We start from the raw sequence: 18,675 nt of genomic DNA on the forward strand, positions 1-18,675 counted from the left end.
GGGTCTGAGCTGGGACCTGCGGGTCTGTGCTGGGACCGGGGGGTCTGTGCTGGGACCAGGGGGTCTGTGCTGGGACCAGCGGGTCTGTGCTGGGACCAGCGGGTCTGTGCTGGGACCGGGGGGTCTGAGCTGGGACCTGCGGGTCTGTGCTGGGACCGGGGGGTCTGTGCTGGGACCGGGGGGTCTGTGCTGGGACCAGCGGGTCAATGAGCGAAGTGTTAATTTCTACATAAAAACGTCCAGAAACTTTCAGATGAATAATTTAGAATCACATCGAATACACGTGAACGTATAATCTGAATGTAAGACAGATGTTTTATCATCATTATGACCGAGAATCACAGACGTGTCTCAGCTGTCTCAGATGTCTCAGGTCTCACTGCTGCGTCAGAACCTTTTCCATGGACACAAACGACCTCGTACAGTGGATTTATCTTTTAGCCTAAATGTTGTTAAATATATTTGGTCCAGAAACGATGGAATGAGTGCTTCACTGTAGACAAACGTCCTCTGTAAACAGGACTGAGGCCGAGTCCTCTGTGTGGCTGATGACAGACCACCCTGCAGCAGGAGGGACACCTGAGCGGGCCCGACCCAGAGGCCCTGTAGTTGTCCCTCTGTCATCAGTCGGACATGTTCTGAGGTTCTTGTGGCGCTGACGTGTTGCTGTGTCTGTCTTGCAGAGTGGGTCATGGAGGTGTCGTCTCACAGCCTCTTCCTGCTGCAGCAGCTCAACGTTCAGAGAGAGTTCGGCTTCCTGTGCGACTGCACCGTCGCCATTGGAAACGTCTACTTCAAAGCTCACCGAGCCGTGTTGGCCGCCTTCTCCAACTACTTCAAGATGATCTTCATCCACCAGTCCAGGTCAGTCCACGACTTTTGAATGTTAATCCTGAATCCTGGTCTTCATCAGAAATCCTGCAGCAGCTCAAACACAGAACACTCTTTTTTGAGTATTTATTGTCCTGTGTCTGTGTCTGTCCCCAGCGAGTGCATTAAGATCCAGCCCACAGACATCCAGCCGGATGTCTTCAGCTACCTGCTGCACATCATGTACACAGGTATGTGTCCCAAACAGCCGGTGGACCAGAGCCGGTTGCAGGATGGCATCAAGTTCCTTCACGCCTACCAGCTGTGTCGGAAACCAGATGAGGGCGCCGCTGATGCCACCACTGATGTGGTCCGCATGTCCAACCTGTACGGCATTCAGATATCCTCCCAGCTGGCCAACAAGGAGGCGCCCGGAGTCCCCAAGACCACCACGGTGTCCCGCGGGGCCCCTGAGGACGGACGCTCCTCTGGTCGGGGGGGGCGGTCCCATTCACAGCTGTCGCTCACTGTCGGACTAGAGGGTGTCCCTTCAGATTGCCAGGCCCCGTCACTACGCAACGTCTGCTCTGTGGCGTCTGGAGATGACTCGGACATCTCAGCTCGCATCAAGCAGGAGCGGGTGGAGGAGGAGGAGGGGGAGGACGGTGAGGGGGAGGAGGGTCAGGGGGCGGGGTCTCCATCTCCGGCTCAGGGCAGCAGTCCCAGTCAGAGTGTCCTGTTTAAAGACCGGCCCCTAGTACTTCTGTGTCCCCGCTGTGGAGAGCGATGCTCCTCCCCCGAGGGCCTGCGGGAGCACCTGTTCAGCCACGCCCTTGACCCCGCCCGCCTGATGGAAGGGCTGTCACACGGCAGAGAGCTGGATGCCAATGTGGAGGAAGGGCCACCGGGGGGCCAGGAGCAGCTGGACGCAGGATGTCTGGAAGAGGCGCTGAGGCAGAGCCAGGCGCTGGCTAACCAGCTGGCCGCTGAGCTTAGGAGGAGTCGTGGAGGAGGTGGGGGTGGAGGGGGAGGAGGGGGGTGCAGCCCCACCCCCGCCGTCCTACACTCTCGTAAACGTAAGATCGCCTGCGCCGTCTGCAGTCTACGCTTCTCCCATAAGAGTCAGCTGCAGGAGCACATGTACACCCACACCGGCAAACCGTCCCGTTACCACCGCTACAACCGCCTCTGCAGCCAGCTCTTCCAGGCCTCCGCCCACTTCTGCGAGGGCGCTGCGGAGCCCGGGGGAGGGGCAGGGGGGGGTGCCTCTGCTGGCGCCACCACGCTCTCTGAGGAGGCCAACAGGGACACTCAAGACAACGGCAGCTCCTGCTACTCCCTGGACTCTGAAATCTCCCAGGAGAGCGTAGATGGCGTGCCTGTGGAGTGATGTCATCAGATGACATCATGAAGATGTTTCACGACAAGGTGGCGTGACTGAGCACACAGGTGGTTCTGTTGTCAGGCAGTGAAAAGACAAGCCTGGAGGTGGACTCTGAGGTTTGTGTTGTGGTTCTGTTTCTGTCTCTGCTGAAGTCTGCTGGTTCTGTACCTGTGCAGGTGTGTGTGTGTGTGTGTGGTCATAGTGCGGTGCTGTGATCATCAGCTGTGAGGATCATACTGTTCATTTTAGCCCATTAACTGTTTCCTTGGTCTCACAGAACTGAATCTATGTGGATTTTGGACCGTTGGACGGACAAAAAATGTGGAGACGTCACCTTTGTGGACGTTTTTCTCAGATGAATTGATAGTTGCTGTCCCAAACTCCGCGTCACATTAACTTCACGAGCTGTGGATCATTTCCTCCTTTCAGTTCAGTTCATTGGTCTCTGTTTACGTCCGTGAAGAACCAGCAGAGACGTGATCGTCCACACTCAGCAGCAGACAGCGAGCTCCTCTGTGATGAGCCCACCTGAAACATCAGAGACGGAGAGAACGCATTAAAACGGGGGACTGTTCCTTTAATGTACAGCTAATCAGTGTGATGAAGGCGTCAAACTGTGGACGTGAGACTCAACATGAAAGTTTAGCGTTAAAAGAAGCAGCAGTGCCTTGGTTTGAGTTTGATGGTTTGAAGGTTTGAAGGTTTGATGGTTTGAGTTTGATGGTTTGATGGTTTGAGTTTGATGGTTTGATGGTTTGAGTTTGATGGTTTGATGGTTTCAAGGTCTTGTTGAGTTTGCAGCTTCGTTTTTTCAAGACAATCTGAGTGAAAATCAATCAGTCGACTCATTGATGAAGTTCACCAGCGTTTTCCATCGTTCATGGATCGATAATCCGCCTCAGTCTCGGCCGCAGAAGATTCGGCTCAGAGCTGATAAACGTATTTATAAAAATCCTTTAAAGCTCGTGAACAGCTCAAAGTGTATAAATGTGTTTGAAAAGAGTTCAGAGCAGAAGGAGACTGGAAACTGATCTCCACAGGAATATCAGCCGTTTTCAGCCTGCTCTCTAATAGATGTTTTTTATTGTGGAGTCTCGGAGGATCCTGTCCCTCTGACCCGAGTCTTCACTTTATTTTGAAGGAGTTACAGAAAAAACACCGGATTAAATCATGAAGGGAAAACAGTGTAAAGGTCCTTTAAACTGAAGCTCAGCTTCTCTGCTGTTACTTCCTGTCATCACATTGCTAATGATTTCACAGCTGAGATGTTATTGATTATTGATTGGTGAATGTATGATTGTTCGGTCGTGACTTTGTCTTCTTTGTGTTTCACTGTAAAAAAAACAACAGGAAGTTTTGTGTTGACGTGTTTTGTACATAAACGTCTGTTTTTTCATGGATGGAGTAAAGTTTTGTAAATAAATGTCTTTTTCCACCAATCAGATCACAGCGGTGCACCTTTACTGGGAACCTTAACGTCCCAGCGAGCAGTGAACGTGTCGTAGAAATCACCTCAGAGATCTGAGCGCTGGGAATCCTCCGTCCAGCTGCAGTAACAGGTCCTGGCCTGCAGGTGTCAGCAGAGAGCTGAGCAGAGAGGGGGCCAGAGGAATGCTGGGAAACTGAGTATCCACACGAACAACAGACGGCGCTCCCTGTCAGGATATGAATGTGAATTTATTTCCTTCAAAATAAGACGTGTTTAAATCAGACAGATGAACATACAGAACATACGTGTTCTTCTTATCATTAATATTCATCCATTCATCTTCTACACTGCTGGATCCGTCAGGGCCGGAGGGAGCTGGAGCCTATCCCAGCTGACTGCAGGCGAGAGGCGGGGTCACCCTGTACACACACACACACACAGTCAGTTAACCTGAACCTGACAGGATCACGTGTTTCAGGTTCCAGAGGAAACTGGATGTTTTAGGTTTGGGATTCACTACATTTCCCAGAATGCCTTTCCACAACTGTCAGAAGAAAATAAAGTTAAAGAGAGAAAACATAAACGAAGGTTTCTGGGTGGCTCTCACCTGTTGGGGATCTGATTGGTGGAGCTGCTGTTGCTTAGGGACGGATCGATGTATTTTTATCCTCCATCGCTATAGAAACGAAGCTGCCGAGGTTCTTCTTCACACCTTTAAAAATAGATGACAACACGTGACATCACGAGAGGACAGAGTCTGCAAGAGATCAATAACTGATCAATGGTCAGTGTTTCAGAGACAGGTGTCTCCACTGAGACCATCAGCTCTGTCTGTCCATCAGCGTCTCAGCAAACATTAAAGGAACCGTTCCACAAAATATATGAACGAGAAACGGGACGAGCTCTTACTAATGAGGGTCCAGATGATCTGAGCTCAAAGGTCAAAAGTAACATTAGGTCATGAGGTCTGTGAACGTAGGACCAGTCCTTCATCACTGCTGAAGAGTCTTCATCACCTGTTCAGACCTGAAGAGACACAGGAGGACGAGATGTGTGAAGAATGGACGTTATACAAGACACCAGAGCTGAGCTGGTCCTCCAGAGTCCAATTCATCTGCAGGACACCTTTCATCTACCACAGAAGAAGAAGGAGCAGGGACTTCAGTCTGAAGGTGTGTTATCTGTTTTCATCAGATTCTCTTTTTCACAGGATAAAAAAACGTGTTTACAGGTTCATCTCACCTGAGCAGGAGGAGGAGGAGGAGGAGCAGGAGGTCCATGAGCCGGGTCTCTTCACAGTCTCACAGGTCCAAATGTCAAACACAGGGACAACACAAGCTCACACTCACCGGCAGAATCCAGCTCTGCTGCCCTGGTGCATGCTGGGAGGCCCGTGTGTCCAACAGATAACGGTGGCACAGACTTCTCTGTCACTCTGTTTGTCCACATGCTAACTGTCCTCCTGGTCCACCTGTCCCTCTTTGGAGACTAAACCTAGTTCACGTCAGTTTATGTGTTCTTTAATCTGTTCTTCCTGCAATGAAGCAGAGTCTGAAGACAGACTCAGGTTTCTGTTCTTCTCCCCCGGTGGACGTCACCACCTCCCACCCTCCCTCACCCTCCCTCACCCTCCCTCCACCATATTGAAGAAGCAATCTGTGTAAAACAAAATGCCAATCAGTGTGGTTGCTATGGAAACTGGGGCGGTACAGCGGTGGAGGAGATCAGCTCCGTGCTTCCTCTCCTCGCTCACAGACACAGATCGGATCGGGAACAGGAGCATCATCATCCACCTGCAGGTGAGCTTCGCTTTTTCTGCTGACACTGCACCTCTGATCACTCCACACACACACACACACACACACACACACACACACACACTGCACCTCTGATCACTCCACACACACACACACACACACACACTGCACCTCTGATCACTCCACACACACACACACACACACACACACACACACACACACACTGCACCTCTGATCACTCCACACACACACACACACACACACACACACACACACACACACACACACACACACACACACTGCACCTCTGATCACTCCACACACACACACACACACACACACACACACACACACACACACACACACACACACATTGCACCTCTGATCACTCCACACACACACACACACACACACACACACACACACTGCACCTCTGATCACTCCACACACACACACACACACACACACACACACACACACACTGCACCTCTGATCACTCCACACACACACACACACACACACACACACTGCACCTCTGATCACTCCACACACACACACACACACACACTGCACCTCTGATCACTCCACACACACACACACACACACACACACACACACACACACTGCACCTCTGATCACTCCACACACACACACACACACACACACACACACACACACACACACACACTGCACCTCTGATCACTCCACACACACACACACACACACACACACACACACACACACACACACTGAACCTCTGATCACTCCACACACACACACACACACACACACACACACACATTGCACCTCTGATCACTCCACACACACACACACACACACACACACACTGCACCTCTGATCACTCCACACACACACACACACACACACACACACACACACTGCACCTCTGATCACTCCACACACACTGTTCAGAAAAACAGTGGGAGGAAGAATCATTACGTTTCATCTGTACTGAACGATGAACTTTGTTTTGCTCCGATTAGAAGAGTTTGCTGCAGCAGTGACAGGACCAGGCTCTGATCTGAGATCAGCTCTGATTGTGGAAGGAACCAAGTAAAACATAGAAAATAAAATTTCATCAATGCGACAGATGAAGAAAAAACAAATTAAAATACTTCTTCAAAGTCAAAGTCCTGATCCAGATAGAGGTGGAGGAGGAGGAGGAGGAGGAGGTGGAGGTCTCCAGCAGAGAGACACTGGTTGGATTCTTCAGAGGTTGTGTAACTTCACGTTGTGTGTTTCTGGTGTGGGTCTGTTGCTGTGCTCCTTTGTGTGAGTGTTTTTTCGTGTTCAGGTTCTGGGTCCTGATCGGACCTGACCTGGTTTCCTGAGTGAGACGCTGTGATTTTACCCTCAGTTTTATTAAGAACAGATTCTTCATTTAATCAATGAAATAAAATAAAGAGTGAATTAAACATTTCATCTGATGAATAAATAAGTAAAAACAAGTGTGAGACTCTCAGGAGAACTGACCTGCTCTAAGACGGTGCCTCAGGACAACAATCAGCTGAAAATAAAAACAAATGAAAGGATCAGTTTGTAATAATGTCCACCTGAGTCACGTCCACCTGAGTCTCACTTTGGTGAGTTCACTGTCAGCAGTGTTTAACCTGCTGCTCGGTCTCTGGTCTGCAGGTTCCCGAGTGTTTCGTCTCAGCAGCAGATGCTTCAGAGCCTGATCGTGGACACAAGAGCTGAAACACCTTCAGGACGTCCAAAATCCATTTAGCTTCACTGTGGAGACGGAGCATGGTGACAGAGGACGGAGAGAACGTCCAGCGAGCTGAGACAGTCGGTTTGAAGAGGAAGCTGACGGGTCCTCCGAGGCTGCTGCTGGGAAAAACCAGGACCATGAGTGTGGGGGAGGACAGACCTGAGGCCTGGACTAAAAAAGACGGAGACGAAACCACAGAGCTGACAGGAAGTCCCAACATGGAGGAAGTTTTATCTGAAGTAAACACAGAGACCAGCAGGGGGCGCCGTGACACAGGTGAGGAGAATGACATCAGACACAGGAAGGTAAATCGACGCAGGTGGTGGAGGAGGTTCTCCTCAGTGGTCGTTTGTATCAGGAGGCAGAAGAAGAACATGGAGGAAAGTTCAGAGAAGCAGCAAAATCAGGAGACAGATGCTGGAGGACAAGACAGCCAGAGAGTCTCTAAAGAGCGGACAAGGTTTAATGTGAAGCTCAGGACTTCCTCCGACGTCCGAACCCACGTGCAGAGGAACGAGGCAGACGAACCTTCGCTGACCCTCCAAAAAAGACTGAAAGGATTCTTCAGCAAAGGAGCGAGGAGCCGATCATCAGGTCTCAGTCGGGAAAACGTGGAGGACATGATGAGGACCGAGGAGGCTCCGTGTTCGGACGAACCACAGAGCGATAGCACCAACTGGAGTCCAGAGGCTGCGGCACGGAGTCCAGAAGGATCACCATCAGAAGTCACAGAGGAGGATCTGACGGCAGGCGGATCAGAGACGGTCCAAACGGACAGACAGGTTGATGAAGTTGCTGCAGACGCACACGAGGTTCCTGCTGAAGATTTTATTGAAGTCTTCTCCACTGAAGTGGTCCTGGACCTTGATGATCATCTTTCTGCCTGTGCTGTCTCATCTGAGGAGAACATGAATCAAACCGCCTCCCGGATTCTCCAGCCGTCAGGCAATGGACCCTCTATCCGGATCGAGCTGGTCCCTCCAGACAACTCCACCCTGGAGGATGAAGAGGTCGAAGAGGGAGGGAGGGAGGGCAGCTCCTTCTCAGAGAACCAGAGCCTCCTCCTCCTGCTCGGCTTCGACCGCAGCGACCGGCAGCTGCTTCAGACGGCGCGCTCTCTGGTCCGAGCTGCAGTGAACGCCGCCATGGATCAGCTGACTAGAGAACGGCAAAGCAGCTCAGACTGTGTCCACAGAGACCCGCAGGGCTGCAGAGATCACGCCTGACGCTGCCGAGGACTCCGAGCTGTGCCTTACAGGCAGCGAGAGCTCCACCCATCTAACATGTGCTATGGTTAATATTTTTATATTAATAAACTGACAGAACTGACTGTTGCTCCTGCAGCACAAAGTCTGACACACCTGCTGTGACTAGTTAAAGTTGCTAACCTGTGATTGGACAGTCACTGTCCAGGGGAGGGACTTAATGGACTGCCACATGTCACCGTCTCTGCAGCTGTCCACAGCATTTTAGCATCATTTAGCTCCGTTTGGTTTTGTGACACTTCCTGTAAACAGCCTCTGTCCCGGACCTGCTGAGCAGCAAGCAGCTGACAGGCTCAGTCATGGTGGAGCTGGTGGAGACCAAACACAGAGCTAAAAGAGAGGGAACACTGGACTGAAAGTCCTCAGGTGGACTCAGACCACTCCAGATGTTGTGTTTACAGTTTACTCTGTCGCCCCATCGATAAACAAAAATCAAAAGAAAACAAAGTTTGTACAAAGTTTGGAAGGTTTGCCTGACAGTCACAGCTCAGGGCAACGTGTTTTCTGAAAAACCAGATGTGTTTTTTCAAAGAAAGAATGAAACAGGTGAAATAAGTTTGACTTGTTTCTAAACGATAAGAGATTCTGCTCTTTAATTCAGTTTTAACCAACGTGTGAGTGTTTCTGTTCAAACTGTGCTGATGTGAAAATAAACATGAACTCAACATGTTTTAAGGATCAGTTTTAACTTTTAGTTTAAAAAAAATGAACTAAAAAAAACCTCAAACTAATCTCAGGTTTGTTTCGGAGAATTCAAACTTTTAAACCCAAAGACGAAGGAGAAACAGGAGGAAACGTCTTTGTGTCTGCAGGTGAATCCACTTCAGAGACGTCAGACGTCTCCATGGAAACGGAACCAACGCTGGAACATTTCCATCCCAAAGAACCAGAAGAAGAAACTCAAACTTCAGATCTTCAGCCTGGACGTTCAGACTTAATGACATCACACGGCTGTCAATCATCAGAGTGTTTGTTTTAAATGGAGATCAGTCACATGGTCACTGATCTGAGGTCTGTTTGCAGAATCACGTTTTTGTTTTGTCTTTTGTCTTTGAACTGTCTCATGGTTCAGCTCAGCCTTGTCCGAGTGTCCAAGGAAAAAAACACAAATGAAAAATCAAACTTGATTTAATTTTTCCAGCAGGAAACAGATCAAAGACATTTTACACCGTTCACATCAGCTGCACCAGGTTCAGTTCTTCAGGATGTTTGATCCATTCATGTGGACTTCAGTCCTCAGCAGGAGACAGCTGGTAGGTCTCTGTTTCCAGGACGACGACCTCTGACCCCACAGCAAACAGAGCTGTGGAGGTTAAAGGTCGAGGACTGGATCCTGCTGAAGTCGACACGAAGCTCAAACTACTAGAACTAGTTGTAAAAATAGTCTGAGGGACGGACATGGACACGGTCCAACACGGACACACAACGCTTCAGTCCCTTTAACGGGTTCTCCCCTGGTCCACGTCCCATCCCTCCACCAAGTCTGGTGCAAATCAGTTCACTACTTTTTGTGTGATTCTGCAGACAAACAAACAAACAAACAAACAAACAAACAAACAAACAAACAAACAAACAAACATGCCAGACCTCCTTGGTGGAGGTAACATTTGAAAAGACAGGAGACAAATGAAAGGAGAAGAAGAAGAAGAAGAGTCTCAGCTGTTGAGTCTGTGCAGGTGAAACAAATCCAGATCATGGTTCAGGATTTCATTTAAATCTGTGGACAGTGAGGACGTCCTCCAATCACGTCCTCTGTGCGTCCATCACTCAGCTCACATCCTCCTCACACCTGTCCACATCCTGTCAGCGAGACACAACCTGGACTCAGGACATTTCACAGGAAACAGACGGAAACATTTTGGGAATAAAGTCACAAAAGAATTTAAAGGAGAGAAGTGAAACTGTGTGTGTGTGTGTGTGTGTGTGTGTGTGTGTGTGTGTGTGTGTGTGTGTGTGTGTGTGTGTGTATGTGTGCGTGTGTGTGTGTGTATGTGTGCGTGTGTGTGCGTGTGTGTGCGTGTTTCTTTACCTGGAGTGTTTCCTGGTGTTTCACGTCCTCGTCTGATTCTTCAGGAGGAAACGCTGCGCGCTCTGAACCGTGTTCTGAAACAAAAACTTTATTATCAAACCTCAGAGGACAGTCCCACTGTCTCACAGTCCCACCGTCCCACAGTCCCACAGACCCACTGTCCCACTGTCTCACAGTCCCACAGTCCCACAGACCCACTGTCCCACAGTCCCACAGAAGCAGCAAAGATCCGGCTCCCAGTAGGTTAGACCAGAATCGGTGAAAACAGAACACCTGTGACCTCACCTGACCTCAGCAGGCAGGTGAGAGGGAGCTCACCTGTGGATCTGAACCTTTGTATCAGCAGAGAAGGAAACGACTGTTTAACCTGAAAACGCTCGGCAGTCAAAACGTCGGTTCAGAGGAAGCTTTGGTGAAACAGAGGAAGTGGGTTGTTAGAGGTCTGTGCTCTGATTGGCTGAATGTTGACCAATGAACATGAGGCTGTTCAGACTGAGCCTCAGTTTGAATTAAAGCCTGGAAGAGGAAACACTGAAGCGCTGCAGCTCGGTCCTTCACGGCTCAAACGTACGATTCACCTGTGGAATCAAACCAATCACCTCCATGAGCATGGCCACCGTCATCGGCCCCACCCCTCCTGGAACAGGTGTGATGAATCCTGCTCTCTGACTGGCTGAGGTGTAGTGGACGTCTCCGACCACCCGTTTCCCGCTCGCCTTCGTCTCATCTGTCACAGAGGTCAAAGGTCATACACAGGTACGTGTAGTGTCACTGTGTGTAGTGTCAGTGTGTAGTACTGGTGTGTACCTGGGATGTGGTTGATCCCACAGTCGATGACCACCGCTCCGTCCTTCACCCACTCTCCTCTCACCATCTCTGCTCTACCTGCTCCCACCACCAGGATGTCAGCCCTGCTCACCTGTACACACACAGGAAACGCATCATTACACAGGTGCGTTTGTGTGTCTGTGACAATTCAAAGTGCTTCTTGTTTCTCAGCCAATAGAAAGTGAGCGTGTGAAAGTCTTTCACGCGTCACAGTGACACCTGGACCGAAGCACCAATAAGAGACCAGAAGTGAAACCGCTGTCACCTGTTCAGGTAGATCAGGTGTCTTTGAGTGACAGGTGGTCACAGTAGCGTGGTTCCACAGCAGCAGGTCGTGCATCGGAGCACCCACGATTTTACTGCGACCAATCACGACCGCATGTTTCCCCGCCACCGACACGCCTGCACAGGAACAGGAAGTCACAGGTCAGATATTTTTGTGCGGGGCCCCTCGGGACTGAACCTGGATTTACGGACGTTTCTTTAACCACGAGTGTGTCGGCCATGTTGGAAGACAGTGTGTGACCTGTCTGTCGGATGAGCTCCATGCAGCCGTTGGGGGTGCAGGGGATGAAACAGTCCTTCAGATCCCCGCGAGACAGCTTCCCTGCATTAACACAACTCAGACTGTCACACACAAACATACACATACACACACACACACACACACACACACACAGCACCGTGCTCAGTCAGAGTCAGGAAGAACACACAAAAGCCTGAACTTCCTGTAAAGACTCACCCGTCCACGTCCTTCTCTGGAGACACAGCGTTGGTGATGAGTTCGGTGTTGATGGGGTTCACAGAGTCCAGAGGGAGCTGGACGATCAGACCGTGGACGGACAGGTTCTCATTGACAGACATGATGCTCTGCAGGACCTGGACGACGACAGGAAACAGGAAATGGTCAGAGCAGGGCGTTCCGTCTCGCTGCAGGTTGGGTAGAGGTTAACGAAGCGAGCTTGTCACCGACCTCATCCTGCGACGCCGTGTTTGGCAGCCTCACGTGTTTGGCATCGATTCCAATCTGCAGATCAGAAACTGAAATTGATTAACGCTGCACAGATTCCCATCAGCGTCCGTCCTCTGTCCTCCGTCCTCTGTCTGAGGCTCTGAGCTCCGAGCTGATTGGTTCCTTCTGAAGATACGAATCTTAAACGCACTTCACAGGGTCTATTTTCAGCGGCGGATTGATCCACATCTGGTGCTGTAGTGAGCAGCAGGAACAGTGGATCAGTGGAGCTCAGAGTCTCAGAGGAGTCGGACAGGTCCCACGTGTCTCCGTCTCAGTCTCCGTCCGTTTCCTCACCTCGGCCGCAGCCTTCAGTTTGGTGCTGATGTACAGGTTGGAGTCGTCTCTGTCTCCCACCTGAAAGACAGTTTAACACCTTCATCACCTGTCACCGTCTCAGACAGAAGCGTACAGAGTGAGGACGTACGAGTCCTGTCCTCCTGCAGCCTCGGCTCTAACGAGGCAGCTCGTTAAGGCTCCTGAGCGTGGGCGGAGCCTCGTGAACCACGCCAGCTGTGAGTCGTGGTAAAATCCACCACACATTTTTCAGACTGAGTTGAATTTTGTGAGATTTAAAGAAAACATGAAGCTGTGAATGAGTGAATGAGTGAATGAATGAATGAATGAGTGTAACTACAAACAGTTAAAGCTGAGGAAAAGAACCTTTAAATCAGAGACGTCATGTTTGTCTTTTCACTGATTCTGGTGAAACCTTCGGTTTGTTTATCGTGTTGTTGTAATGTTCTGTTGTGACCTTTGACCTCAGGACTCCGAACAATGAACATCCACAGAACGACGTGAGATCAGAAACGTGTTCAGCTGAAGCAGAGACCCGAGGAGGACTCTGAACTGTCTCCACAGTCCAACCTGCCTGTCTCTGGATTGAACCTGTGACTCTGCAGGCGCAGGTCTGACTGGTTTGGTTTGGACAGCTGCAGGTTTCTTATCAGGGTTCATGAGAAGAGGAGCAGCTGCAGCAAACACAGCAGGTTCAGGTACAGCCAGGTGACACTGTTCAGGTCCTGGGATCTGAACTCATCGTGACCCGGTCCCAAGCAGCTCACAGAGCAAAGTCCCACCCTGCTGATCACTCACCTGTAAGACCACCACTCACCTGTAAGACCATCACTCACCTGTAAGACCACCAGACTGGGTCTGAATCCTGAGAACTGACTCTTCATCTTCTCCACCTCGTTCCTCAGCCTCTCTCTCACCATCCTGCACAAACACAGACCCAGCATCAGCTTTCAAAGGTCAAAGGTCAAATATTTAGATTATAATAAGTAAAGTGGACGCAGATACTGGGAGATGCTGTTCTGTGGACTCACTTGGACGTCTTGTTGCCGGAGACGATGGTTGCCATGGAGCGCCTGCTTCCTTGGCAACTGGAGGTCCTGAGATGGAGCAAGCGGGCGACCAAGGATAACATGACTGAGAGAGAGAGAGATATGAACCTGTTTAGGTTTCTCATCAGCTCTGAGAATTAGCATGTGATGAGACTGAGCAGGTTACCTGAGAACACCTGGTTCAATCAATAGATTCTGATTTACTGATCAAATATAACAGGTGTGAAAATCAGAAGTAAAAAGGTCAAAGTTCAACAGAGACAGACAGAGACAGAGACAGACAGAGACAGTGTGGTGAAACTTTCCTACGCTTTGAATCACCGAACTGTTCTGTCACTGAAACCACTCATTTCTAAATTATGTTCACATACATGTGTTTAGCAGCACAATTCATGTGTAAAGTACCACAGACTACCTGTTTACCTGTACATACATGTAGAGGCTTAATGCACCTGTATAGTGTGTTCACTACCTGTTTAACTGTTGCCTACAGAGCACTCCTCTGTAGATCATGCTGATTGTATATATCTGTGAGTTATACACACTGTACACACTGCACCTGCAGCTCTTCAGGTTCGATGCTAAACTGCGTTTCGTTAGCTTGTCCTTCTACGTGTGTAACGACAATAAAGTTGAATCTAATCTAATCTAAGAATAAAGTTCTAACCCACTGGCACAGTCTGGCCATGAAACGTGTTAATGATTGAAAACTAAAGACACAGTCTGTGTGGACTCTCAGTCTGAGGTCCACAGGTCCACGCTGAGTCTCACAGAAAAGTCAAATCTGCAGCTGCACAGAGACACAGACGCCTCTGCAGCTTCGATCCTTCGCCACGTCAACAAACAGCAAGAAAGTTTCCATGACTCGTGTGAAGCTGCAGACACATGTGGAGACACGAGTTTCATAAAGACAAAGATTTAATGTGACAGACAGAGAGACAGACAGAGACAGACACCCACAGCAGCAGCTTACCTGAGAGATGGACAGAAAACTACTGACACTCAGCTGCACCAGTGTCTCTGTGTGTGTGTGTGTGTGTGTGTGTGTGTAATGTTTACTCACTCACTCATTCCTGTGGGTGTCTCCATGAATGTATGGAAGCTTATTAGGGACAAAAACACTCAGTGAACACAAAGCAAACTTTGATGCTGGGCAGCCTGGACGAGACAGACACATACACACACACACGCACACACACGCACGCACACACACACACACACACACGCACGCGCACGCGCACGCACGCACACACACACACACACACACACACACACACACACACACACACACACACACACACACACACACACACACACAGCACACGCACACACACACACACACACACATCTGTGATGTCATCCCGTGTAATCTGCACATGACTGATGAATGTGTGAACACATGATGATATTAATAATTAGGATTATAATTAATCAAACAGCTGAACTCAGACTGTAAATTATGTTAATAAGAAAAAAACAGACTGAATTCACTTTGAGCTCAGTTTGTATTTTTTGACACTGATGTGCTTCCATACTGTGTGTGTGTGTGTGTGTATAATGTTTACTCATCAAAGTGTGTGTGTGTGTGTGTGTATCACCTGACTGATACTGGGGAAGGAGGTCAAAGGTCAAACTGCAGGAAACTGGAGGAGGAGGGATGTCCCACACTTGTCTCAGCCAATCAGGTTCCAGACTGCTGGGGTGGAGGAGGAGCAGGAGGAGGAGCAGGAGGAGGAGGAGGAGGAGGAGCGGGAGGAGCAGGAGGAGGAGGAGCGGGAGTAGGAGGAGCTCAGGATTAAATCATCAGATGTTCTATCACAGAGTTGCTCCTGACCTCTGGTGGAGAATGTAAAGTCTGTTCTGCTGCTGCTTCTGTCCATGATGGAGGAAGCAAACATCATCATCATCATCATCAGCAGCGAACACGATTTAGAAATCACAGAGAGGATAAAACCAGAGGACAGCTGGACGTTAATGTTCAGCTGGGTTTAGTTCATCATCCTTTTTTTCCTGTTATTAAAGCAGAAGAAACACACACACACACACACACACACACACACAGGAAGGTGAAGGGCCACAGCAACATGACGAATAATCTCTCACACACACACGTACACGCACAGCAGCAGAATGAGGTCTGCAGTTTCCTTCCTGTCGTACCAGGTTTTAAACTTCACCTGTGACTAACTCACCTGATCCTCATCAGAGCTGAGACACTGACAACAGGCTGCATCACCGTTTATCTACCTGCATTTAGTTATTTATTTGGCAGAGAACCAGAACCGATGCAGCAGCACCGTCGTCCACAGCACACCTGCTCTCCTGCGCCCACCTGCAGCCTGACAGTGTCCTGCTGAGTCATCCAGACACGGAGGTTTAGTCTGAGCGACGTGATCAAACGTCTCCACAGTTCAGTCCACAGGTGTGACTCACCTGTGATGCTTCTGATAATCAACAGCTGACATCAGGTTTGTCTGCAGAGGAATGCAGACAAACAACAACCCGTTTAACTTCCTGTTCACCTGAACACACCTGTTCACAGGTAACACGTCCACAGAAACCCTGTACGTCAGAGCCTGAGACGGCCTGGTTTGTCAGGTTTTGGTGGACGGAGCGTGAGGATCACGTCGGCGTTTGATTCTGATTCATCAGATAACTGATGGAATCCAGACAGAGTCGGCAGATCTTTGTTCTGCTGCTCAGAAACCTGGAACCTGTTAGGAACAGGTGCAGAGGAACATCACCTTTAACCTTTGTGTGTCGTCGTTCGCTGACGTGATTGTGATGTTTCCACTGAGTGAGATGTTCACACATGTTCTTCGTGTCTGTGGTTCCAGGTTCTGTCAGAGCGGAGAGTAAAGCTCCGGGTCTTTGAACGACGCTCAGACGCTGAATGAAGCCGGAGTCAGCAGAGAGCCGAGCAGCTGAACCAACAGGTGGAGCAGGTGAGACGAGCCCGGGTCCACGTGAACGTAGCTCAGGCGTGTCGTCACCTGGCTCAACAGGTAACAAACCCCCGACCTCAGCCCCGCAGGTTGGACCGGTCTGTCCTTCGTTCGGTCCAGGATATAAAATGTTGAGGACGCGGCTCAGACTTCACTCCGGAGCCGGCGGACGCTGCTGATCCTCTTTGGTCCAGTGGTTCTAGATAGTTCAACAGTTCAAAGCCACATTTGTGAAATGTTTAGGACCACTTGATCAAGGTGCAGGAACTCTCACCTGGGAAAGGATGGATGTGTTCACCTGTGGATTCCAGCGACTGACTCCTGAAACGATTCTGGTTCCAGGTGTTTGCTTTTATTTAACTTGATCTGAACTGATTCTAGATCTGTGTCTGCTGCTTTACCGGCAGTGAAGAAGAACGCGGGTCCTTCACACACGAGGTAAAAATCAGAGCTCTGGATGTTTTTAAAAAACTTTTCTCTATTTTCAAACTTTTATTATTTACTTTGATGTTTAAAGAAACTGAAACGTCTTTGTTCTGTTTTAGAAGCTGCTGTCACTGAATCAGTGAGTCAGTGAACAGAAAACTGATCTGAAACCAGTTAGACACGAGTTTGTTCTGTGGGAAATTATAAACATTTATTATAAATAAACAGAAATTTTATTGGCAGAAGATTCATTGATTAAAAATCTGAGTGAGAAGCCGTCGGCACTTCCTCACCGTCCGAACGCTTCAGCTGTGACAGCTTGTGTTTGTGTCTTCACACTGAATTTCTTTCAGCCAATCACAGAACAGAGTCTAACAGAGGAAGGATTCATTCAGTCACAGGCTCGGCAGCATTTTTATCAAAAAATAAAAAACTTATTTCAAACTTTTTCCTCGTCATCCTTTTTCTTTTTTTATTCTTCATTTAACAAATCAAAGGTAAATCAAACAATAAAGCTCATCAATAATCTATAATAATAATAATAATCAGTGAGTGAAGTGAAGTGAACTGTGCAGAGTGTGAGGCTAATCTCAGGTCCCTTTAATGCTCAGTGTGTGTTACAGAGGGAACAGGTCTCTGAACACCTGAGGTGAAATCTCACCTGCTCTCTTGTCCATACAGACACGCCCCCTGAACACCAAATATGGTCTGCACTTCCTTTGTTGATCAGCAGAGTAACGCCTCCACCGTTTCACCTGCAGGGAGACGAAGGTGGAGACAGGTGATTGACAGGTCATCCACCTCACCTGATGGTTAAATAAAGGTCATGATGAACGTGGACCAGTGACACCTGAGGGTCATGAACAAGACCAAACACTTCTCTGGCTCTTATTCTGAAAGGAATGACCCTTTCAAAGTAAAAAGACGTACAGCTGGTCTGTGGACTGTACCTGTGTGTCTGTGCACCTGGTCACAGACACACAGTCAAACCTGTTATAAGCAGCAGGTTTGAGACCCTGCAGGTCAAGGGTCACCATTCAAGGATCCTTACCTGAGAGGTTGGCTGGTAACGAGCGGTGAGACCAGTGGAACCAGTGGAACCAGTTACACAGCGATGGTGGCTGGATAATTGAGCAGCATCTGTCAGGCCAGCACGGGGGTCTAATCTGAGCAGACCCACAGATCCAGGACAGAGACAGAGACGGAGACACAGAGGCAGAGGCAGAGACAGAGATGGAGACAAAGAGAGAGACAGAGAGAGACAGAGAGAGAGGCAGAGACAGAGGCAGGGCTGGATCGAGGTGTCGTCTGTCCATCTGTCCTGAGTAAAGAGTCTCTACTGTTTGACAATACCAGCACAAGCACATTTAAATACACCTGACAGGTGAGTGCAGGTAAAACACAGACCCGGTTCAGGGGCAGCTGTGGCACAGCAAGTTAAATGTGTGGCTTTGGACCGGCCTGAGATCGGAGGGTCGTGGGTTCGATCCCTCGACCACAAAAAGCACAAAAAAAAATGGATACGGTGGTGAAGCCTCTGTGACCGTGGCTGTGGTGCCCCTGAGCAAGGCACCGATCCACCCCAGCTCCCCGGGCACCTCACTGGGCAGCCCCCTGCCCCAGCGTCTCTACTGCCTGTGCATGCTTGTGTGTGTGTTGCGTTCACTTGGTGTGGGTAAAATGCAGAGTCAGTAAAGTTATTAAAATTA

At 49.3% G+C, this 18,675-nt stretch overlaps 2 protein-coding genes and 1 long non-coding RNA gene across 11 annotated transcripts; 1 reads left to right on the forward strand and 2 right to left on the reverse strand.

The window, feature by feature from the left end:
* The first annotated feature begins 104 nt into the window (after nt 1–104).
* On the forward strand, nt 105–2,492 carry zbtb25 (zinc finger and BTB domain containing 25). The gene is made up of 2 exons (XM_041064744.1): nt 105–864; nt 988–2,492. Exons 1-2 carry the CDS (start codon nt 692–694, stop codon nt 2,198–2,200), a joined length of 1,386 nt encoding a protein of 461 aa, XP_040920678.1. The 5' UTR covers nt 105–691; the 3' UTR covers nt 2,201–2,492.
* A 107-nt stretch (nt 2,493–2,599) lies between these two features.
* LOC121199802 lies at nt 2,600–5,530 on the reverse strand. 2 transcript variants are annotated; one of them, XR_005896466.1, is made up of 4 exons: nt 5,334–5,530; nt 4,231–4,527; nt 3,707–3,849; nt 2,600–2,722 (listed from the first exon to the last, which is right to left on the reverse strand). It is a non-coding gene; the product is annotated as an uncharacterized LOC121199802 (long non-coding RNA). The 2 variants fall into 2 exon arrangements; XR_005896465.1 differs by lacking the exon at nt 2,600–2,722 and adding an exon at nt 3,396–3,526.
* Nucleotides 5,531–9,432: 3,902 nt separating this feature from the next.
* On the reverse strand, nt 9,433–15,979 carry LOC121199798 (C-1-tetrahydrofolate synthase, cytoplasmic-like). 8 transcript variants are annotated; one of them, XM_041064746.1, is made up of 14 exons: nt 15,788–15,979; nt 15,194–15,467; nt 14,663–14,697; nt 13,578–13,680; nt 13,383–13,467; nt 12,547–12,606; nt 12,211–12,264; nt 11,980–12,116; nt 11,764–11,864; nt 11,503–11,639; nt 11,217–11,328; nt 11,009–11,136; nt 10,410–10,483; nt 9,433–10,180 (listed from the first exon to the last, which is right to left on the reverse strand). In XM_041064746.1, the coding sequence occupies exons 3-13, from the start codon at nt 14,682–14,684 to the stop codon at nt 10,430–10,432; spliced, it is 993 nt and encodes a 330-aa protein (XP_040920680.1). In that variant the 5' UTR covers nt 14,685–14,697; nt 15,194–15,467; nt 15,788–15,979; the 3' UTR covers nt 9,433–10,180; nt 10,410–10,429. The 8 variants fall into 8 exon arrangements, 7 of the variants coding, with proteins under 7 accessions (XP_040920680.1, XP_040920683.1, XP_040920681.1 ...); XM_041064749.1 differs by lacking the exon at nt 14,663–14,697 and having other exon boundaries at nt 15,788–15,975; XR_005896464.1 differs by lacking the exons at nt 14,663–14,697; nt 15,194–15,467; nt 15,788–15,979 and adding an exon at nt 10,728–10,816 and having other exon boundaries at nt 13,578–14,522.
* Nucleotides 15,980–18,675: the final 2,696 nt, after the last annotated feature.

The sequence above is a fragment of the Toxotes jaculatrix genome, chromosome 19 (genome assembly GCF_017976425.1).
Source record: "Toxotes jaculatrix isolate fToxJac2 chromosome 19, fToxJac2.pri, whole genome shotgun sequence".
NCBI lineage: Eukaryota > Metazoa > Chordata > Actinopteri > Toxotidae > Toxotes > Toxotes jaculatrix.

Excerpts from the sequence above, each read along its gene's own strand:
- zbtb25 (XM_041064744.1), top strand. The coding sequence starts at position 692 with ATGGAGGTGTCGTCTCACAGCCTCTTCCTGCTGCAGCAGCTCAACGTT. Across the intron at positions 865-987 it reads ATCTTCATCCACCAGTCCAG|CGAGTGCATTAAGATCCAGC; the intron begins GTCAGTCCACGA and ends GTCTGTCCCCAG.
- LOC121199798 (XM_041064745.1), bottom strand. The coding sequence starts at position 13,720 with ATGAGAAACCTAAACAGGTTCATATCTCTCTCTCTCTCAGTCATGTTA. Across the intron at positions 12,265-12,546 it reads AACTGAAGGCTGCGGCCGAG|ATTGGAATCGATGCCAAACA; the intron begins GTGAGGAAACGG and ends TCTGATCTGCAG. Across the intron at positions 11,329-11,502 it reads CACCTGATCTACCTGAACAG|GTGAGCAGGGCTGACATCCT; the intron begins GTGACAGCGGTT and ends GTGTGTGTACAG.